General features: G+C 46.4%; 1 protein-coding gene across 6 annotated transcripts in view; it reads left to right on the plus strand.

Annotated features, from left to right (window-relative positions):
• Positions 1-23,745, plus strand: part of gdpd5b (glycerophosphodiester phosphodiesterase domain containing 5b) — a 203,535-nt gene that overhangs the window by 170,381 nt on the left and 9,409 nt on the right. For 4 of the 6 annotated variants that reach the window (XM_048533552.2, XM_048533551.2, XM_059646840.1 and 1 more), the window contains 4 exons: positions 1,747-1,894; positions 9,516-9,598; positions 15,387-15,401; positions 23,241-23,353. In XM_048533552.2, the coding sequence (XP_048389509.1) occupies positions 1,747-1,894; positions 9,516-9,598; positions 15,387-15,401; positions 23,241-23,353 (359 nt within the window). Of the gene's footprint in view, positions 1-1,746; positions 1,895-9,515; positions 9,599-15,386; positions 15,402-23,240; positions 23,392-23,745 lie in introns of all 6 variants that reach the window. The other 2 variants (XM_048533555.2, XM_048533554.2) reach the window with 2 other exon arrangements.

Here is a 23,745-nt window from a genome sequence, read left to right on the forward strand (position 1 = left end):
GTTCTGTGTCTGTGTCTCTCTCTCTCTCTCTCTTTTTTCTTATTATCTGTTCCCCTTTGATCTTGAACATGTCCTGTCAATCAAATCACCTTTCTAATTCCAGAGAATACATCTTGTTTTTGTGAAATCTCCTCTTAATTTCTAGTACGATTACCCTGCATTTTTGTCTGATGCTGTTGTATCTGACTGAAGATTTGATTTGAGTTGGTTTATTGTTGTCACACATACCTAGGCACAGTGAAAAGTTTTTTATTTTGTGAGCAGTACAGACAGATCATCGCAAACAAGGACATACAGATCCGTAGATCACTTAGACAGAGTGAAGCATACAAGTTACAGCTGCGTAGAATTTGCGCAAAGCAAAATCAGCACGAGCAAGATTAAGAGATAGTAAGAACTACAGGTGCTGGAGTTAGAGATACCACAGTGTGGAGCTGCAGGAACACAGCAGGTCAGGCAGTATCAGAGGAGCAGGAAAGTTGACCTTTCAGGTCAGGACCCTTTTGAAGCCCGTTTCTGAAGAACGATCCAAAACCGAAACATCAACTTTCCTGCTCCTCTGATGCTGCCAGGCCCGTTGTTTAACTCCAGCTCCACACTGTGTAATCTATGAGCAAGACTACCATTGTTTGAAGATGGAGTACATAGTACATATGTGTAATTCCCTCTGTAATCTAATCAGTATAACCTTTACTTCACTGTTTTACAGTCCTTGAGATGCAACCTTCCGTGAGTTTTAATAACCATTTTCTCCACCTGCTTGTGGTAATTTTGTAGAGTTATAGAGCTATACAGCATGGCTACAGGAATCTGTTGAGGCCCAAACTTTGAAGAAAAATATAGTCTGCTCAACTGAAGGGAGCAAGGGTATAGTGAGAAAGCAGGAACAGGGGGCGGAGATGGATGGTCAACCATAGTTATTGTAGTTGGTAGAGCAGGCTCAGACAATGTCTGTAGTATGGATGCAGGCTATTCAGCCCACTGAGTCCACACCAACCCTCTGAAAAGCATCCCACCAGAGCCACCTGCCGACCCAATTCCTGTAACCCTGCATTTTCCATCACTAGCTCACCTAACCTACACATTCTTGGACATGACAGGCAATTTGGCATGGCCAATGCACTCTAACCTGCACACCTTTGCACTGTGGGAGGAAACTGAGCACCTGGAGGAAATCCTGCATGGACTGTGGGAGAATGTGTAAACTCCACGCAGACCGAGGGTGGGACCGAACCTGGGTCTCTGCCGCTGTGAGGCAGCAGCACTAACTGCTGAGCCACTGTGTCGCCCACCAAGCTCAAAGGGCTGAATGGCCTACTTCTCCTATTTTTTTATTGTAGGTCAGGCAGCATCTCTGTGAGAGAGAAAAACAGAGAGGTAGACTTTTTTTTCATGAATAGTTAGCTCTTTTGATCACTTCTTGCCCCCAACTCTTCTGCACCCCCCCCCCCAGCTGTCCCCAACTCATCCCCACCACCAGCTTCCCCAACTTGTCCCCCCCACCACATGCCACATTGAAGATGTTAATATTACTGTCAAGTTGTTGATGCATCCAGAAGGTGGGGTATTGGGGGGAGGTGAGATCAGTGGTCGATGTGGGGCAGTTGGATATTATGGGATCGAACCTGGAGGGACACTCTGTCTGTAGAGTTTGCAGCAGCTCCTTCCTAGGTTAACGCTGCCTTCACCTTGTGTTGAAATCTGGGCCTCACTTGTTGCTTTTCTTTCTATTTCTCTCGACTGCAGTGAGTATGCTTCAGAAAACATCAGCACCAACCTGTACCTGGTGAATGAGCCATGGCTGTTCTCGGTGCTGTGGTGTGCTGGGGTGCGGTCGGTTACATCTGATGCTTGCCAAGTCCTCAGTGAGGTGCGGGCTCCCACCTGGATAATGGTGAGTAAGAGACACAGCGTTGGGCTACAGAGATACTCTGTCATTGGGACAGGAGAGGGCTATTCCGCTCAGTGATGCTCAGTTAGGGAGTGGTCAACTGTACGCTAATTCCATCGGCTTGCCTGAGCAGTCTGACCGCGAACAAAACTCTTAACGGTCATCGAACTGAAATTCTAATTGGAACAGGGCAAATAGAAAGCAGCTTAGTTGAAGGGTCAGTAACAAAAAAGTGGGGGGGGGGGGGCATACATTTTCATTTACTCCTCCACCGTGTTGCTCCTTGCCTAGCCCCTAAACCTGCCCCCACCCTCGTTCTTTCCCCCTACCCCGCCTGCTCTAATGCTCCTCCTTCATTCTCCCTCCCCTCCCCTCTCATCTTTGGTGGCCTGTCTTGCCCTTAACAGGTGTTACACATAAATTGTACAGTTGGAAAATAAGTCATGGGTAATTTGGTGATGGGGGGAAAGAAAGCATTCAATTATATGTGAGAACACTTCCGGATATAGAAGAGGCAAAAAATAGGGGGCATAATTTTAAGATGATGTCATAAGCTGCACATCACTGAGCATAAGTAGCACAGTGTGGGCGGAGTTTTAATGGTCTGCAGAAATACACTAGTCTACTACTACATGACACCAGACAATGAAGATTGAGAGTGACAGAAACACACACAGAAGGTAGTTTAGTCTTTATCTAATGTTCGAGCCTGATATAGATATGTTTACTGTGTAAGGCATTAGTATTATCGGTGAGGCGATGGGCCAGTGATATTATTGCTGGACTGTTAATCCAGAGACTCCGATAATATTGTGGGTTAAGAATCTAATGATGACTACGAATCCATTGTTGATTGTCAGGGAAAAACCCAACTGGTTCACTAATGTCCTTGAAGGAAGAAAACTGCCATCCTTACCTGGTCTGGCCTTCATGTGACCCCAGACCCAAAGCAATGTGGTTGACTCTGAACTTCTTTCAAGGCAGTTGGGGATGGGTAATAAATGCTGCCTGGTCAGTGATGCCCCGATCCCATAAATGAATAAAAATTGCATTAATATACAAGAAATAATGTTACTTTGAAATTTGAGCATGTGGAATCTCTACAATGTGGAAACAGGCTGTTTGGACAACTAACTCCATACTGTCCCAGTAAAGAGCATCCCACCAAGACCCACCCCTGTTCTCTATCCCTATTACCCTGATGCTCCCAAGGCTGTGCACCCCTGGAACTAAAGATGATTTGTGACTTTGTGTCTTCTCCTAGACCCAGTCTATCTTGAACACAAAATCATAACGTGACACCAAGCCGCATGATAAAAGATGTCAAGCTCTCATGTTAAGCTCCTGACTCCTGGTTGGTTCCTTCATTAACCAGTGGTATTAATTTCTCCCTATCTTAACTATCAAATGCTTTCATCATCTCGATTAGATCTTGACCATTTCTGAGGGAAGTTTAAAAACCTCATTGCTGTGTGCCTGGAGTCACGTGCAGATCCAACTGGGTACGATGACAGATTTCCTTCTCTAAACTTCTAACCTAAAGGATATTACTGACTACCTGGGCTTCTATATACAGTGATAGCTCCCAAGGCCTACTGTTCAGTTCCAGATTTATTAATTGAATTCAAAATCCATCAAAATGTCAGTGGTGGGATTTGAACCTGTGTCCCTAGAGCATTAGTCTGTCAGAAAGCAGAGAGTTGGGATAAACGGGTCTTTCTCAGGATGGCAGCTGGTGACTCGTGGTGTTTCACAGGGTCGGTGTTGGGACCACAGCCTTTCACTCTAAACATTATTGATCTAATAGAAACTGAGGGCATTCTGGGTAAGTTTGCACATGATACAGAGACAGGTGGAGGGACAGGTTTTGTTGAGGTGCTAAGGAGGCTACAGATTTGGAGAGTGGGCAAAGTAGTAGCAGATGGAATACAACATGGGAAGGTGTGAGGTTATGCACTTTGATAGGAAGAATAGGGGCAGAGACTATTTTCTAAATTGGGAGAAAATGCAGAAATCCAAAGTGCAAAGGATTCACTTAGGGTAAGCTTGCAGGTTGAGTAATGCTGGCATTTATTTCAGGAGGACCAGAATATATAAGCAGGGAAGCACTTCTGAGGCTTTATAAGGCTCTGGTCAGACCACATTTGTAGTATTATGCGCAATTTTGGGCCCCATACCTCAGGAAGGATGTACTGGTCCTGGAGTGGGTCGAGAGGAAGTTCACGAGAATGATCCGGAATGGAAAGCTTAACATATGAGGATTGTTTGAGGACCCTGGGTCTAAACTCAATAGAGTTTAGAAGGATAGGGGTGTATCTAAATGAAACTTACAGAATACTGAATGGCTTGGACAGAGTGGAAGTCTGGCATGTGCTTCCATCGGTAGGAGAGACTGGGACCCGAAGGCACAGCCTCAGAGTAAAGGGAAGATTGTTTAGAATGGAGATGAGGAGAAACTTCTTCAGCCAGAGAGCTGTGAATCTATGGAACTCAGTGCCACAGAAGGCTGCGGAAGCTGGCTCATTGAGTACATTTAAGACTGAGATTGATAGGTTCTTGATTACCAAGGGTTACGGGGAGAAAGCGGGAGAATGGGTTTGAGAAACTTATCAGCCATGATCGAATGGTGAAGCAGACTCGATGGCCTGAATGGCCTAATTTCTGCCCCTGCCCAGGCCTCTGGATTACTAGACCAGTGGCACTCGCACTATTCTATCATCTTGCTCTGTATTCACTCTGAATTCCTTTCAGAATCTCAGCAAACCTATTTCTCCTCACCATCATCTCACATTGCTGTGCGCACACAGAAATCACATGATGCCAGGTTGTAATGGGTTTATTTGAAAACACAAGCTTTCGGAGTGTTGCTCCTTCATCAGATGAAGAGGCTATGCTCCAAAAGCTTGTGATTTCAAATAAACCTGTTGGACTATAACCTGGTGTCTTGTGACTTCTGAGCTTGTCCACCCCAGTCCAACACCAGCTCCTACGTATCCCTGCAGAAATCAGAGGGATGCTCTGAATCTTTGATATGGCATTTTAAAATATGGATGTGGCTATTCTATAGGACAGTATTATATTAAGAAATCTCCATCTGTTTGCTGGTAACACATTGTTTATCTGCCTCTGATTTTCTTACTTGTTTCTAATCATTTTGTCTCGATCTTGCTTTGTATTTTATTCGCCATGGAAACTGTGTCTCTGAATCCCTTCAGACACAGACACACCTTCATTTCACAATGCACCCTGGGTTAAACCTCTCACATCGATCACACTCTCACATATAACCTGATTCTCATGCTTTCCTTTGTCTTTTTGTTCTGCTTTCCCTTCTGTTTGCTGTTTCACCTTACACTAATCCTTTGTCTTTTTTTTCTCAGTCCCACCTGCCCCCTTGGACCTTTTTTTCCTTTTTACCCTTTCCACCTTCTCAATCCCTTAGTCTTTCCCTCCCACTTGGTCTCTCTATTGCCCCCCCCCCCTCCCCTGAGTCTGTGGGCCCATTGGCACCCCCCCCCCCCCACTGAGTCTGTGGGCCCATTGCCCTCCTCTCCCCTGAGTCTGTGGGCTGGTGGAATGACAGGTAGAGTTTTTAGTGGAAGTAAATGTGAAATGTTGCGTTTTGGCGAGACGAACCAAGGCAGTTAATGGTAGGGCTTTGAGGAGTTGTGTTGAACAGACGGACCTAGGAAAGCAGGTGCATAGCTCCTTGAAAGTGGAGTCACAGGTAAACAGGGCAGTGGATAAAAGCAGTAGACATGCTTGCCTTCAGAACATTTGGTGCAGGAGTTAGGATGTCATGTTACAGTTGTACAAGACATTGGTAAGGTAAAAATTGGAGTAATGCGTACCATGCTGGTACATAGATTAACATGGGCGTTACCGGGATTGGAGTGTTTAAGTGGTAAGGAGAGATGGGATGGATTGGGGCTTTTTTCCTGGAGCATCAGAGACTGAGTTGTGACCTTAGAGGTTTATAAAATCATAAGGGGCATAGAGAAGGTGAATAGCCAAGGCCTTTTCCCTAGGGTCAGGGAGTCCGAAAGTTGTGGGTATGGGTTTAAGGTGAGCGGAGAAAGATTTAAAAATGACCCGAGGGGTAACTTTTTCGCACAGAAGGTGGTGCGTGTATGAAATGAGCTGCGAGAGGAAGTGTTTGAGGCTGGTACAATTACAGCATTCAGAAAGCATTTGGATGGGTATATAAGAAAGATTTGGAGGGATATGGACTAAATATAGGCAAGTGAGACTAGTTCCGTTTAGGACACCTGTTTGGCATGGATGAGTTGGGCCAAAGGGCCTGTTTCCTTGCTGTATGTCTCTATAACTCTGACTCTTCCTGTGTCTGTGTGTGTGTGTGTGTGTGTGTGTGTGTGTGTGTGTGTGTGTGTGTGTGTGTGTGTGTGTGTGTCTCTTGCTCTCTCTCGTGCTGTCCTCACTCGCGCTCCCTCTCAGTCCACTGTGCATGCGTCTGTCTGCCTCTCTGTTTCTCAATACCCCCCTTCCCTCACTCTCCTTGCTTTCACTTTCCCTGTCCCTCCTGACCTTTTGTCATGTACACTGTACTGATCCACACAGTCCCACGGTATGAGTGGATCCCCAGCCCACTGCATAAGACTGGGGCACATGGGGCTTCAGGAGTTTAATCCCTCCACCCCCAGTGACTGACTCACATCCAAGTGACTCCATCATTAAGAGACCTCTGTTTCCTAACTGAGGGCAGGCTTAGTCCTGGAGGTTTTAAAACATGGCCACTAGCCACACTGGCCATTCCCCAATCATTGGGACACAAGGGGATGAGAATGACACTTAGTATTCGAGAGCTTTGTATAGACAACGTTTGGAATTCTGAGCAAAGTTTTAGTCTCTGCATTGCAGGAAGGATAAGCTTCTTGCATTACAAGATAAATCTCACTGACGTGCTGCGTAGTCTGTCTAGAAGAATGGATCATTGTCTCATTGAAGCGCACAACATTGTGAAAGTGTTTGATAGGGTAAATGATAAGAGATTTGTTTTCCTGGGGAATCTCGAACACTCGGGGTATGAATCAGTCTGGGGATAAGGACCCGATCATTTCAGACATGTTTCTATAATGTGTTCATGGGGTGTGGACGTCTCCACCACTATTATCCAGAGGGTTATTAAGAATTAACCACATTGCCATGGGTCAGGAGTCACATGGGCCAGACTGGGTAAGGAAAGCAGTTTCTTTCCCGAAAGGACATGTATGAATTGGATGGGTTTTTGCTAACAACTGACAATGGTCACCATTAGACTCTTAATTCCAGATTGTTATTGCATTCAAACTTCACCATTTGGCGAGGGCGTGGTTTCAAACCTGGGTCCCCAGAAGATGACTTGGGTCACTGGATTAATAGTTTAGCGTTAGTACCACAAGATCAATGCCTGCCCCCCCATACTGTCCCCATCAAACACTCCTGGGACAGAGACAACTTGGGCTTAGATACAGAGTAAAGCTCTGTCTACACCATTCCCCATCAAACACTCCCAGGACAGGGAGGGTACAGGGTTTGGATACAGAATAGAGGGTTGCTTTTCACACTGGAGGCCTGTGACCAGTGGTGTGCCGCGAGGATCAGTGCTGGGTCCGCTGCTTTTCGTCATTTTGTATAAATGATTTGGATGTGAACATACGATTATATGGTTAGTAAATTTGAAGATGAGACCAAAATTGGAGATGCAGCAGACAGCGAAGAAGTTTACCTCAGAGTACAGTGGGATCTTGATCTGATGGGCTGAGGATTGGCTGATTTTTTTTTTAGATAAATGTGAGGTGGTGCATTTTGGAAAGGCAAATCAGGGCAGGACTTAGATATTTAATGGTAAGGTCCTGTTTCTGTGCTGTGCATCCCTATGGCTCTACACTGTCCTCTAGCCAATCACCCACAGGACAGGGACAGCACAGTTTAGATACAGAGTAAAGCCGCCTCCTCACTGTTCCCATCAAACTGTTGAAGGACAGGGACAGCACGGGGTTAGATACTGCGATGAGGAGCAATGTCTTCCCTCAGAGGGTGGCGAAGATTCGGTTCTGTCTCCTCCAGAGGGTTTTGAACGCCCTGCCGTTGAATATATTTAAGAGCTGGGCCAGACAGAGTTTTACTGTTGGGGAATCAACAGAGGAAGAGCAATTCGGAAAGTGAAGTTGAAGCTTAGGATCAGTGTGGATCGTATTGAATGGAGCAGGAGGCTTGATGGGCAGAATGGCCTAGTCCTGCTTGGATTTTGGATGTTTATGTCCTTTGTTGTTCTTGTAAAGATGCACAATGAGCAGGCTGTTAAAAGAGGAGCAGGAAAGCTGATGCTTCGTGTCTAGACCCTTCAGAAAGAGAAAGGGTCTAGGCCCGAAACGTCAGCTTTCCTGCTCCTCTGAAGCTGCTTGGCCTGCTGTGTTCATCCAGCTCTACACCTTGTTATCTCAGATTCTCCAGCATCTGCAGTTCCTACTATCTCTGAGACCATTAAAAGGGTTTGGGATAGAAATGCAACATTTGAGCATTCTCAGCAGGAAGTGACTCTGAACAATGCACAGGCTATAGGGAAGTTTACGGAGATTAATCCTCAGAGTTCTCTCTTTTGTTGTTACAGTTTCCTGTGAACTCATTTGTATTTGGGATCAGAGTAAACAGGATGCCAGCTGCTGTTCTTTTCAGTGGTGTAAAATCAGTCTCCCCTCCACATTGCCACCTTTAACCTCCATGACTGACGGTCTCAGTCACTGGGGAGTCAAACCCAGACAGACTAATTGGCCAGATGGTTCCATTTTCATCACGATAATCAGTGCCTTTTTCTCATGTGGTAGAATCTCTGTCACCAACCATTTTTAAAAAAAATTCACACTGTATCTAACCCCGTGCTGTCCCTGTGCTGGGAGTGTTTGATAGGGACAGTGTAGAAGGAGCTTCTCCCTGTATCTAACCCCGTGCTGCCCCTATCCTGGGAGTATTTGATACAGATAACAAAGTGTGGAGCTGGATGAACACAGCAGGCCAAGCAGCATCTCGGGAGCACAAAAGCTGACGTTTCGGGACTTGACCCTTGAAGGGTCAGTGTAGAGGGAGCTTCACGCTGTATCTAACCCCGTGCTGCCCCGGTGCTGGGAGTGTTTGATAGGGATAACAAAGTGTGGAGCTGGATGAACACAGCAGGCCAAGCAGCATCTCAGGAGCACAAAAGCTGACGTTTCGGGCTTAGACCCTTCAAGGGTCGAGTCCCGAAATGTCAGCTTTTGTGCTCCTTAGATGCTGCTTGGCCTGCTGTGTTCATCCAGCTCCACACTTTGTTATCTTGGATTCTCCACCATCTGTAGTTCCCATTATCAGTGTTTGATAGGGACAGTGTAGCGGGAGCTTCACCTTGTATCTAACCCGGTGCTGGGAGTGTTTGTTGGGAATGGTGTCAGGGTATTTTTACCTTCAGTTTAAAAGTGCAGGTGAAGCTTTACTTTCGGTTTCAGTGAGTAGAGGGCAATTAGCTCTCTCTAACCCATGCTGTCCCTGTGCTGGGAGCATTTGAAAATGAATTTTACAGTATAATATGTATCCTGTAAGCTTTGACGTTCTGTAGCCTGGTGGATTTAAAGAGTTGATTTCCTTTCTGCAGTCGCCTGGTGAATACTATATGATTTGGATAACCTCCGACGTCATTTCGATCACCATCGTGGTGGGCATTTTCATCCTGCAGAAGTGAGTGAGACCGAGAGATTTTCCTGTGGTCTGTTTTGCACGATGCATGTGGGCCTGGAAAGTAAAGCATACCCTGTCCTCGCCTGTCATTCGGTACAAGGCAATTTATTTTTTACATCTGTGCTGAAACGTCCTGTTTGTGTCGTTTTTCTCGTCGAGCTGGGAAATGGGAAGAGTAAGTAACCCGCGATGTTGGCACACAGCCTGCCAACTAGTACGACCATAAAGTACAGGAGCAGAAGTAGGCCATTCAGCCCATCGCCATCTGGGGGTAGGGTACCATTCCTGCTATTGCCTCGCGTTCACAAAGTGCTGTCCAAAGCCACCCGACTTGCCAGCAATTGCAGTCAGTGCTGTCCTGAGCTCTGAGTGTGCAGAAAGGGTTCCAATGCCTTCTCCCCATGACTCCTTCCTGTCAAGGGTTTAGTGGCTGTTGAGGGAGCCATTAGGAGAGAGGACGTGAGTGAGGAAGAATTTTGTAAAGAGGGATTAAAGGAGAGGGACACTGTCATAGAATTCTTACAGTGCAAAAGGTGGCTATTCATCCCATCATACCTGTCCTGAATGGACAGTGTATACAGTCTCATTTCACCCACATTCGCCCCACAACTGTAAGCATTGTGTGTCTTCTTCTCACTAACTACCCAATTCCTTCCTGAAAGAATTGAGTACACACCCGCCCCCCCCCGCCGCAAACTCTCAGGCAGTACAATCCAGCACTTGCTGTGTGAAAACAGAGTCCTGGAGCTCTACACCACAGAAGAAGGCCCTTCAGCCCATCGAGACCATACTGGTCAAAACAATCGCCTATCATTGTAATCCCATTTTCTAGCACTAGGCCCAGAGTCTTGTATGCCCTGACATCGCAAGTACACATCCAAATATTACTTCAATGTTATGAAGGTTCCTGCCTCTCCCACCCCGAGTTCCAAATTCCCTCCACCCTCTGGGTGAAAACGTTGTTCCCCATCTCTTTTCTGTCCTTTTTATCTTAAATCTGTGTTCCTGGTGATTGATCCTTCTATTAAGGGGAAAATTTCCTTCCTGCCTATCCTCTCTCTGCCTCTCAATTTTACAACTGTCAAGCATGACCTCTGTCTCCCCTGCTATAAGGTAAACAATCCCAGATAACAAAATGTGGAGCTGGATGAACACAGCGGGCCAAGCAGCATCTCAGGAGCACAAAAAGAACATTACAGCACAGTACAGGCCCTTCGGCCCTCGATGTTGTGCCGACCTGTCATACCGATCTCAAGCCCATCTAACCTACACTATTCCATGTACATCCATATGCTTGTCCAATGACGACTTAAATGTACCTAAAGTTGGCGAATCTACTACCGTTGCAGGCAAAGCGTTCCATTCCCTTACTACTCTGAGTAAAGAAACTACCTCTGACATCTGTCCTATATCTTTCACCCCTCAATTTAAAGCTATGCCCCCTCGTGCTTGCCGTCACCATCCTAGGAAAAAGGCTCTCCCTATCCACCCTATCTAACCCTCTGATTATTTTATATGTTTCAATTAAGTCACCTCTCAACCTTCTCTCTCTCAAAAACAGCCTCAAGTCCCTCAGCCTTTCCTCGTAAGACCTTCCCTCCATACCAGGCAACATTGCAGTAAATCTCCTCTGCACCCTTTCCAAAGCTTCCACATCCTTCTTATAATGCGGTGACCAGAACCGTACACAATACTCCAAGTGCGGCCGCACCAGAGTTTTGTACAGCTTCACCATAACCTCTTGGTTCCGGAACTCGATCCCTCTATTAATAAAAGCTAAAACACTGTTTGCCTTCTTAACAGCCCTGTCAACCTGGGTGGCAACTTTCAAGGATCTGTGTACATGGACACCGAGATCTCTCTGCTCATCTACACTACCAAGAATCTTACCATTAGCCCTGTACTTTGCCTTCTGGTTACTCCTACCAAAGTGCATCACCTCACACTTGTCTGCATTAAACTCCATTTGCCAGCTCTCAGCCCAGCTCTGCAGCTTATCTATGTCTCTCTGCAACCTACGGCATCCTTTGTCACTATCCACAACTCCAGCGACCTTAGTGTCGTCTGCAAATTTACTAACCCATCCTTCTACGCCCTCATCCAGGTCATTTGTAAAAATGACAAACAGCAGTGGACCCAACACCGTCCCTTGCGGTACACCACTAGTAACTGGTCTCCAGGATGAACATTTCCCATCAACTACCACCCTCTGTCGTCTTTCAGCAAGCCAATTTCCAATCCAAACTGCTATATCTCCTACAATTCCATTCCTCCACATTTTGCACAATAGCCTACTGTGGGGAACCTAATTGAACGCCTTGCTGAAATCCATATACACCACATCAACCGGTTTACTCTCATCTACCTGTTTGGTCACCTTCTCAAAGAACTCAATAAGGTTTGAGAGGCACGACCTTCCCTTCACAAAACCGTGCTGACTATCCCCAATCAATTTATTCTTTTCTAGATGATTATAAATCCTATCCCTTATAACCTTTTCCAACACTTTACCAACAACTGAGGTAAGGCTCACTGCTCTATAATTACCAGGGTTGTCTCTACTCCCCTTCTTGAACAGAGGAACCACATTTGCTGATGTTTCGGGCCTAGACCCTTCAGGTAAACAATCCCAGTCTGTCCATAACTGAAATTCTCCAGCCCAGGCAACATCAATCTCCTCTGCACCCTGTCTGGTGCAGATGTTTTCCACTGTGATGCGCTTGCAGCTTTTTCCAAATCTGCACGTTCCGTTCCTGAGCCTTTCACAAATGGGGCCAATTTCTCCCTATCGACTGTCCTGAACCCTCATGATTTTGAACACTTGGATGAAATCTCCTCTTGATTCTACGAGGAAAAGTAATTTGAAGCTGAACCAGACCAATTGTGTAAATACTGCGACTGAAATAACTATACATTACCCTCCTGACTTGTGCCTTGGAGATGATGGAATACCCCCCCCCCCCCCCCCCACTTGCCTGGATGGGTTCAGCCCCAACAACTGTCAAGAAGTTTGACACCATCCAGGACAAAGCAGCCACTTGATTGGCCCCACATCCACAAACATCCCACTCCCTCCACCACCGATGCTCAGTAGCAGCAGTGTGCACTATCTACAAGATGTACTGCAGAAATTCACCAAAGATCCTCAGACAGCACCTTCCAAACCCATACCCACTTCCATCTAGAAGGACAAGGGCAGCAGATACATGAGAATACCACCTCTTGCAAGTTCCCCTCCAAGCCACTCGCTGTTCTGACTGAGCAAAGGATTGGCAATATTTTTCTGTTGCTGGGTCAAGATCCTGGAATTCCCTCCCTAATGGCATTGAGAGTTAACCTATAGCACGTAGATGGCAATAGTTCAGGAAGGCAGCTGCCCACTACCTTTTCAAGGGGCGATTAGGAATGACCAATCAATACTGGCCCAGCCAGGGCTGCTCACATCCTGTGAGTAAATGCTGAAACTATTCACCCTTCTACAAATGAAGTGAGGGGCAATGAGGAGGACTGTGCGTGTGTGCGTGTGAGAGAGAGAGAGAGAGAGAGAGAGAGAAAGAGAGAAGGAAGATGACAGCTGAGCGGGTACTTTATCAGATGTGCCTTAATGGCACTGAACAGTGGTGAGCACAGCTGGTCAATATAAAGCAGTCACCACTATGGTGTTGAATTGGATGGTGTGCCTGCTCTCTGGCTCATCGTAGCTCTGGTGGTTTGATATTTTGGTTGTCAGCTCGTTATTGAAGGCCAATGTTGCTGACTCTGAGCTCAGAAATAGTGTGGAGTTGGTTCCTGATGGCCAAAGGGGCTGACCACTGGTAGACTACAGGTCTGTACGTTAAAATCCACTGGGACCGCCTCCAAGCACCCCTTGCTCCCCTCTGTCGCACTACCTGGCATCTCGGGAGGAAAAACACCAGGCCTTTTGGGGGTTGGTTTCCATGAAGGGGTGTGTGTGAGGGCACAATCTTTCCCCCTAGGTTAGGAAGCACAGTCTGAGATATTTCAAGGAGGATATTGAGTCTCTCTCTCTCTCTCTCTCCCTTCATTTCTAACAATATACAATCCCAATTCCTTCCATCTTCCACCAGCAAGAGCCTCCAGGACCTAGTCTCTTCCCATCGTCTAGACTCTCTGTGAAGTTTCGGTTGTGTTGTTGTGCAATTTTTTTCCTTTTGATAATTACCTCCTGCTTTTTACTGACTCTGTTCATTGATGTGTCCATGCCATGTTGGATTAGTGGGTGTAAGTGTTACTTTCCCTACTGTATTAGTGGGTAAATGTCCTTTTTCTCATTGCCTCCCTACCCATGTGGCTTGATTAAGTGTCCGTTCTCCCTATGGGGTCAGGGTGGAGGGAGCGTGTTTCGTTTTGATTTCTCTCTCTACCAGGCTTGGTGAGACACTCTCATCCATGCTGGGTTGGTAGGTAAGTGCCAGTTTATTTCCACTGGATCGGGGGAATGCCTGGTACTTGCATGGGCATTAGCAAGTCATTTTCTTCCCCCCCCTCCCCATTGCATGGGCACAATGCCAATAGGTGCCTTGCTCCTTGTGTTCACCCAGGGAAGTTAGTGGCCAAGTCCACTGGAGGGCCAGCCTCAAACTGGGCCTGCACACTGCGGCTCAGGGTTTGGGAGAGCCTTGTAGGCCGTTGCCATGGTCAGGACTGTTGGTGGGTGGAGATGGGGGTAGGCCAGAGCAGGGAAAGGAAAACTATTAGACTCTTAGTCCCCTTAAAACTCAACTTCTAAATGTCAACTCCCTACTCTTTTGCGTTGGTGAACTGGAGAAAGGAGTGGGAACTGGTCACAAGTCCTGGATCAGTCTGGACCCACAACACCCAATATCAAGCCAGAGATCCTGAATCAGGTGCAGTTAGAGCTGGGGTGGAGGGGGGGGGGTGGGGTTCGGGTGTCGGTGGGGGGTGGGGGGGCATGATTTTGAGGTGGTATTTTGGGTGGGACAATGCTATGGAACAGTTTCGGTTCTTGAATGCATCTTTACATTAAGACTCGGGGGTATCATTCAATCCATGAACTTCTCTCTGCTGTTTTTGCACAATGCGATTGATTGGCCTGATCTGAAATGCAGGAAAAACAAAGCTGATTGGAATTTTGTTCAAAGGAAATGTCATAAATATTGAGCGATGCCCCTGCTCTGCATTCACCCTTTTCATTGTGTCTTTCACCCTTTTTCTGCTTTTCACTGATGTTTATCTTCCTCTGCTCTTTTTCTTCCTCCTTTTATTTCCTCCCCTCCCTCTCTCGTTGTCTGTCTCTCTCCCGCTCACTCGCTCTCTCGTTCTCTTTCTCGCTCTCTCGTTCTCTTTCTCGCTCTCTCTCTCGCTCTCTCGTTCTCTTTCTCGCTCTCTCGTTCTCTTTCTCGCTCTCTCGTTCTCTTTCTCTCTCTCTCTCGTTCTTTCTCTCTCTCGTTCTTTCTCTCTCTCGTTCTTTCTCTCCCTCGTTCTTTCTCTCCCTCGTTCTTTCTCTCCCTCGTTCTTTCTCTCCCTCGTTCTCTCTCTCCCTCGTTCTCTCTCTCCCTCGTTCTCTCTCTCCCTCGTTCTCTCTCTCCCTCGTTCTCTCTCTCCCTCGTTCTCTCTCTCCCTCGTTCTCTCTCGCTCTCGATCTCTCTCTCTCTCTCGATCTCTCTCTCTCTCTCTTTCGTGTTCTGTCTCTCTCTCTCTCGTGTTCTCTCGCGTTCTGTCTCTCTCTCTCTCTCTCTCTCTCTCTCGTTCGTTTGTTCTCGCGTTCTCTCTCTCACGTTCTCTGCTGCATTCTGGCATTTCACAGCTATCACTTGATCAGGTAATGCTATTGCTTTCAGTTTGACCTTTGTACTGTACTAGGGGGAGGCTCAGTCAGAGCGAAGAAACGTGTGAATTTGGGCTTGTCCCAGCACATCCCTACTGCCCCTTCTTTAGAACTCCGTACTCATCTTTCCGATCCTGCCCCTCACTCCCTAGCCCCATCCAAATCTCACTCACCATTCCTCCACCACATCTTCCTTTTGTAGTCTCTATTCCACCTGCCTGTCTGCACCGCCCTCTTCCATTCCATTCCATCCCATCCCATCCCATCCCCCCTCCTTCACCCCACCTCCCCCCCATGTCCCTCCAGCTCCTGATTTCTCTCCCTGGCCCCTCGATCATCTCCCCTCCCTGTCATGTCCCTCTGTCTCTTCCCCCTCCTCTCATCGTCCCACTGACTCCCTTCTCCTGACCTCCTCCCTTTACTCCTGGCCTAAGAGTGCAGCCTGTCTCCCTTACCCTTGCCTGTGCTACTGAGATGCTGGGTGGGAATAGGCCTCAGGATCTTCCTCTGTATTGGGGCGTTGCGGGGATGAGGGATTGGGAGGTTGTGGTGGTGGGGAGGGGTTGGGAGTCAGGTATGGAATCCTGCTCCTCATTCCAATCTGGTTTCTCCCCACTCTGACATGAGCAGCATGCCCAGATTGACGGTGAGATTGTGATTAATGGTGTTATTTTCAATTAACATGTTTAATGAGCCACTATCTTCAAGTCTCTGGGTTGAGAATTTCCAAGGTTCACCATCCTCCTTGAAGAGATTACTCCTTATCTTGGTCTGAAATGACCTACACCTTATTCTGAGAATAAGCTCCTCAATTCTCCATGTTCCAGCCCAGGGAGAGGCGTTCAGTGGGAAATCTCCTTCTGAAACCTTGATAATGTAGGACCTGAGAAAACTATCCATTTCAGTCAGGTTGCCCTTTGTGCTTCTAAACTGCAGAGAATCTTTTCCTCACTCTCTCCCTTAGGGACATGGAAATATAGGAACAGAAATCTTAGGAATGGGACAAGGCCATTCTATATGATGGTGGTAGATCATCCAACTCAGTCCCCTGTTCCTGTTTTCTCCCATAGCCTTTGATCCTTTTAGCCCTGACTCTGTCTCTTCCCCTTGAAAACGTTGTGTTTTGGCTCAACCACTATCTGATGAAGTTGTACTCTACTCGGGATGAGCTGTCATCTCAATCCTAAATGGCCTACCCTGTATTCTTAGACTGTGACCCTCTGGTCATTGGGAACATCCTTCCTAAATGTTACCCTGCCTCGTCCTGTTAGAATTTGATAGGTTTCTGAGATCACACCCACCCTCCTCCAACCAGTCTCCGACCCTCCAACCCGTTCTCCTGAACTCCAGTGAATATAGTCCAAACTGAAAAGGTCAGCAGGTCTGGTAGTGTCTGTGGAGAGAAAGCAGAGTTAACGTTTCTGGTCCAGTGACCCTTCTTCAGTACCAATTGACCCTATTGGTCCCACCATCCCAGGACTGCACACGGTACTCCAGATGTTGACTCACTTAAGGCCCTATACCATTGCAACAAGACATCCCCATTCCTGTATCATGCCAGTGATCACTGTGCCGTGCCTTCTGGCAGTATACTTGCAGGGGTTACTGACTCCAGTTGTCATGGGCACTGGTCCCCTTGGAAGAATCACAGGACATGACATTTGGCCCATCGTGCCTGCACTGGTTCTTCAGCTTATAGCCATTTACTTGCCTTTTCCCCATGTCCCTGTGCACCATTTCTATGTAAACAAACATCCAGTGTCCTCCTTGAATGCTGCCCTCGCCACATTTCAACGCAGTGCATCCCAGACCCTAAGAGGTAGAGTTCAAATGGAGTTCTGTTATGTAATGGTGAAAATCATTCAGTGGCTCTGGGACTGAGCAGTGCCAGACTAGAGCCCACACCTGCCATAAAGATATAAGGAACAGGAGTGGCATTAGGCCATTGAGTGTATTCAGCCAATGTGGCCTTATCTCCATTATCTTGCCTGGTTTCCCCCAAACACTTTGTGTTTCCCTTGTTGATCAATGAAACAACTGAGGATGTTGAGGCTTCCTGAGCCCCCAGCTCATGAGCAAGGATCTATCAACGTCTCCTGTTTGATCTTCCACACCAATGCCAATGGTGGTCTCGTTGATTGGCAAGGGGAGGTAATAGTTTTTGGGAATGAGAGCTCGTTTTCAATTCTCCCATTTAACAGGCATCTCCCACCTCCACTAGGAGGGATTCCCTTACTCCTTTGAAACAGAAAAACCAGAAGTGAAACTCAGCAGGTCTGGCACCATCTGTGGAGAGAGAAACATGGTTAATGTTTCTGAGCCGGCCACCCTTCTTTAGAACTTGCCCATTGATGTTGATGGGCCCTATCTAAATGGAACGTCCCAGGACATTGCTGCTATCATGCTTGGTTTGCTCGATAATAGAAGATATTTGCATGTATGTGTGAGGAGGCAGGTAAGACTTATGGACCTGCAGGTTTTTTTTCCCAATTTGATCTGGCTTTTAGTGGCTTGGTCAGCATTTTACACATCTACGCCATCCTGGCTTGGAAATACATTGCCACTCCTTCGGTGTCACTGAGTCAAAATCCTGGAATTCCCTCCCTAAATGCATTGTGGGTCTACCTCCAGCACATGGACTACAGCGGTTCAAGAAGGCAGCTCACCACCATCTTCTCGAGGGGGCAGGGATAAATGATTGACTGTCTATTGACGTTGTGGGTCTGAGGACAATAATTTGTGTTTTTCCTTCTCAGCCTGAACCAATTGTCACAGAGCAGATGATCTCCGTGATAGCATTTTACACAAGAGTGTAATGTGTTTGCTTGTTCCTGTAATGCTGTAATAGCACCCCAAGTTTGTGTTGTGTCTGCTACACTGGGGTAGCTTTTGATGCCCGGAATACTGCGCACACAAGGGAAATAAAATCATTCCAATGTTCAGTTAGGATCCAGAGGAGGCCATTCAGCCTCTTGAACTCATTCTAGCCCTCAGTTACGTTATTGCCAAGTTGTACCTGAACTTCATCTTGGTTCTGTAACACTTCATATCCTTGTGTACGTAACAAAAAGATTAAATCTCTCTGTTTCTGTTACTCCAGGGGTAATTGGAGTAGTTTGGGGCAGCCCTCTCTGTCTTTGCCATTTCCTTGCTTTCTGTCATTGGATGAGTATGCTGCAAGTGAAGAAAGCTGGTTGACTGTGAACTAAAGCTCAGGAATACCATGAGCTAGCTGACACTGTCACTGAAGGGAAGTGGACCACAACTCGTCACCAGAACATATCCAAAAATCCTGGCCCATTGGACATGCCGGTGGGAGTTTGTATGGTCACCCAGGAATGGGCTGGAAAGCAAGAAGGCTGGCGAAATGGTGTGGGAAAGTGCTGTGTGGCATTCCAATGCCCTGCATGTGGAGGGAAAGCTGGCCAATTCAGAACCACTATTCCCTTCTCCCCTCCAATCCCATGGTGCTGTATTGGGAGAGTGATTCCTGGTCGGCAGTCAAGACCCTTTGGTGGGGGTCAGGGCAGGGGAACCTGCTTTCTGGTGCCTGCCGTCATCAATAACCCCACCGCCTCCCTTCCATCCTTGGTGGGGCATATCTTACTTGGCCCACATGTCTTGAGGGCAGATATTCATCAATGGATGCTGTTCCTATGCTGCAGCTGCAGCAATGATCATGCTTCTGGTGGCATTGTTGAGCTGCTGGTCCTCAGAATGAATGGGCCATCATTCCTTTTGTGGGTTAGGTGCCATGCTTGATAGGTTACCTGGTACTATCTTTTCTCACCACCACCTCCCACCCACAAGCTGGATCACAAAATTCCCAGCCCTAGTATCTGGTGTTATGTTGAAGTTGGCCAAATTATCAATACAGCCAGCATCCCCTGGGGCTGAATGAAAACTTTATTTTATATACAATTTACAGCACAGAGCCAAATGTTCTGTGCTGGTGAATCACATTTAGTTCCAGTTATTCCAAATAAATCTTGCAGTCTTGCCCTCCAGATTCCATTCATTCCTTCCAGAATGCTTCAAACTTCTTCTTGAATGTAGCTAAAGCTTACTGGATTGGCTGTGACCTCATTGAATGGCAGAGCAGACTTAATGGGCTGAATGGCCTATTTCTGCTGTGTCTCATGGTTGATGGTTCAACACATCCGTCGCCTCAGCTCTTGTTCTTGCCAAGCTGTCTTCCGGGCTGAGAGATGCTCGCACTTCCTATATCTGCACTATTCGGTTTCCCTGACCTTAACACCTCACTGTTGATGGTTGTACCTTGCCTGGCCAGACCCTATTCTACACGTTGATAACCTGATATCTCTCCATACCTCTAATTGTCCACTCCTTAAAACTGAATTCTTTGATCTAGTTAAGGTAACTTGACCTAATCTACCTGGTTCAATGCATGATAATGGAACAGTGGGATCTTTTTGTTACATCAATGGTGCTGTATCAGTGAAAGTTGTTACTAAACCAGTCTTGCAGTCTTCTGAAGAAGGTCCTGACCTGAAATGTCCTGCTCCTCTGCTGCCTGGTCCACTGTGTTCCTCCAGCTCTACGCTGTGTTATCTCTGACTCCAGCATCGGCAGTTCGTGCTATCTCTTGCAGAGTGTGTGCAAGGTCTCTCTGTGTGTTTGTATTTAATTGTGCCTTTTATCAGTTTGGTACTGGGGAGTCGGCCAAGTCTTTTTCCTCTGAAAGGAGTGTTTAAGGTCCAGGATGAATCTAAACTCACGTGATTTCCCAGTTAAAGCTCTGAATTTGTAGCTTGTTCCTTGGACGCTGGCCCATTATCTCTCTCCCTGGAGAGGGCTTGGGATATGAGACTACCTGCAGCCAAGCTCATTTCTTGTGTCTCCTAGCAACAGGTTGTACAGCAACCGTGGCTCCTGGCATCGTTGATTGGCTGCATTCCAGGTTGCATCATCAGGACCTTCCAGCCCCACCCGCATGCCCACCCAAATCTCTGCAGCACACCAACTTCTCACCCACCCCACCTCACCCAACAGTCAGACAATTTGTAGGGCAGTGACAGCACAGCATGTGGCCATTAGGCCCATCATGCCTGCACTGGCTGTTCAGCTGAGCAAGTGCCGTTTTCCCACCTTCTGCCCACACCCCTGCACATAGTTCTTTTCAAGTAACAGTCTAATTCCCTTTGGAAAGCCTTGAGTGAACCTGCATCCCCCACGCGTTCAGACAGTACATTCCAGACCCTAACCCCTTGAGTGACCCTCCACCCCCCCACACTCTCAGACAGTACATTCCAGACTCTCACCACTCTAGTGAGCAGCTTCCTTCCCCAAAGGATGTATATGAACAAGATGGGTTTGTCCCTGTCAATGGACTAAAGCTTGTCATTCAACTCCTAATTCCAGATTCATTGTTCTAAATTTTTAAAATTTTTAAAAAAAGAAAAAATTTTGGATGCATCTTCTCACCATTTTTCAAGATTCAATCTAGACCTTGGTCTCTGTGATCTGTCCCTTTAATTTTAAATAAGTTGACACCAGTAGCGAAATTAAATTGTAGAAAACATTCTCAGTAACATGACTGAGAAGAAACAGAACACTGGTTAAATGTTACATGCCCAGTTTCTGGAAACTAAAGGAAGTGCGTGTTATAATTTTGATTGTCCTGAACCAGCTTTACAATCCTGATGAATGAACAAAGTGAAGTGGAGTTTTTTTTTTGCTAGTGGGCACTTTGCAATTGCCCAGGAGCCCTTTAATGCTTTTGCATTTCCTTGTGTTTCCCTGCCTCCAGCGTTGTGTTCATCCCTGATATTAATCCCCTCCCAAGTGGCTGGGCCCTCAGCTCCCTTGGATCTGTAATTCCTTCTTCATATCTCTCCTCTGAGATGCTTCTTAAAATTTGCAGTTTTGGAAAATCTATTGGTGGTCTTGGTCAAATATCTCCTTGTGTGACTCTGTGCATTACTTGGTTTTGTAATGCTGCTGTCATGTGTCTTGGGACATTTCATTACAAATGGTCATTTGGTACTACGTAATGTGAGAATTGCTGAAAAAAAAATGGTGTGTGCCATGGGAGCTGTTCATCTTCCACTTATCAGGATGCTTTGCAAGAATACCAATTAACAGCGTCTGTACAGCCTGAGAAGTGTGTGCTGATTGGCTGGGAATTTGTAGAGAATGCAGCATTAAGGTGGTGATTGACTTTTTAAAATTTATTTATGGGATGTGGGCGTTGCTGGCTGGGCCAACATTTATGCCCATCACCAGTTGGTTAACTGCCATTAGACAAAAGTAGGTCATCTGACTCATCGTTTCCGCTCCACCATTTAGCGAGATCGTAGTTGATCTGATAACCCTTAACTCCACTCTTCTGTCTTTTCCCTTGATTCACTTACTGAAGAAAAAAATCTATCTATCTCAGCCTTGAATGGGCTTAATAACCCAACCTCAAGAGCCTTCTGAGTTTTTTTTTAAAATTCTACCGATTCGCTGCCCTCTAACAGAAAAAATTCTTCATCTCTGACTCAAATGTGCAATCTCTGATTCTGGAATGCTACTGGTTCTTGATTGGTGGATCAAGGGCTACGGGGAAAAGGCAGGAGAATGGGGTTAAGAAGGCTATCAGCCATGATTAAACAGTAGAGCAGATTTGATGGGCCAATTACCAAATTCTGCTCCTATGTCCTTATGGAGTCAGCCAAGTTTGATTAAATTTTAAACGAGACATGTTGACTTCAGTTGGTCAGTTGCCCTCATGAATACACTGGAGAATGTCTGTGCCTGTCTTGTTGAGTTGAAACAGGTGCAGTGGGAATGAATATCCTTTCCATCTGTAAAGAACAAAGGAACCTATATATTAACGTACGTAGTTTCAAGTGCATTCCCCTCTACTTTGACATTCTTGTGAATATACTGATGAGTGGAAGGTAAAAATCTTTGAGAAAAAACATGCCTTTATTTCAGCAATGTTCACATTTCACTATATTAAATGTGCTATATAAATACACGTTGTGTTATCAATGAAGATGGTAATTTGATTCTTAGAGTGAAATGTACGTCTTTTTCTGTCCTAAGGTATTTTTCACTTTGAGAGTGTAGTCATTGTCATGAGGCCAGCAAGCTGGACCTCGTAGAATATGAGTTCCCTGATTGCACCAGATTAACAGCCCCAACCAGGGACCCTTGGCTGACATAAAAGGGCAAACATCAGGGATATTGAACCCCTGGAATGCCTGACTCAGTGCGAGTCAGCGCTGTTGTCAAAGGCTATGAATTTGTAAATAAATTGGTGATGGGATACCAGTCGCTGAAGTGCTTTCAGTGAGTTTTTCTTACATTATTGCAAATCTAGATGAGGCCTAGGAGGAGCTTCAGCTTCCTAGTTTGATGGTAGGCTGGGTTCCCCTCTCATCAATGGATGAGACCAGATTCCCTGCTGTAACTTTGATGTGGTGAACTTCTGATTTTTGGTGACAAAAACAGAAGTTGCTGGAAAAGCTCAGCAGGTCTGGCAGCATCTGCAGAGAGAAATCAGACATAAAATTTCAGATTGCATGACCCTTCCTCAGAACCTTTTGAGCTCCTGATTTTGGTCGGCCTTTCTGGACAAGACACAGCAATTGAGCAAACCCAAGGTTGGCTGTTCTGCAGAGACTGCCAGGGGGGTTAAAGTAAGATCGAACCACCTTCCTTCCCTTGCCTACTCCCCTTGGGGAGGGGGTGGGGAGTTGGGGGCTGGCGGCCAAACTCTGCAATTTGAGATTGTTAGTCAGATTTCCTCCAACGTTACCAAAATGATCACTGGCATGGGACAGTGTATTGCTTTGTAAATAAAACTGTACTTCCACATTACAGATGGCGACTGGGTACCTTGAGGACCTATAACCCCGAGCAGATTATGCTGAGCGCAGCAGTCCGCAGATCGAGCAAGGATGTAAACATAATGAAAGAAAAACTCATTTTTGCAGGTACGATGCAACCCTGCTTGCATCTTTAAGTGATCAAGGTGAGAATGACTATTTCCTTAGTCGTGAGACAGCTTACAGAGCGTGCACGCGTGTGAGTGTGAGAGCTTCCTTTGTTCTTTCATGGGGTTTGGGTGTCACTCTGAAAGGTCAGCATTTGCTGCTTCTCCCTCGTTTTCCCCCTCAAACTCACTTGGGAAATTTTGGAGGACGACTAAGAGGCAACCTCATTGCTGTGGGTGTGGAGTCATATGTCAGCCCCAGATCAGCAGATATAATTCCCAAAAAGGCAGCAGAAGTTTTATGTGGAGTTTTGTGGTCAGCACATGATAGGAAATGTACAATTGCTCGAGATAGAGGGGATTTACAGGAATGTTACCGAGGCTTGAAAACTG

The sequence above is a fragment of the Stegostoma tigrinum genome, chromosome 6, assembly GCF_030684315.1.
Source record: "Stegostoma tigrinum isolate sSteTig4 chromosome 6, sSteTig4.hap1, whole genome shotgun sequence".
NCBI lineage: Eukaryota > Metazoa > Chordata > Chondrichthyes > Orectolobiformes > Stegostomatidae > Stegostoma > Stegostoma tigrinum.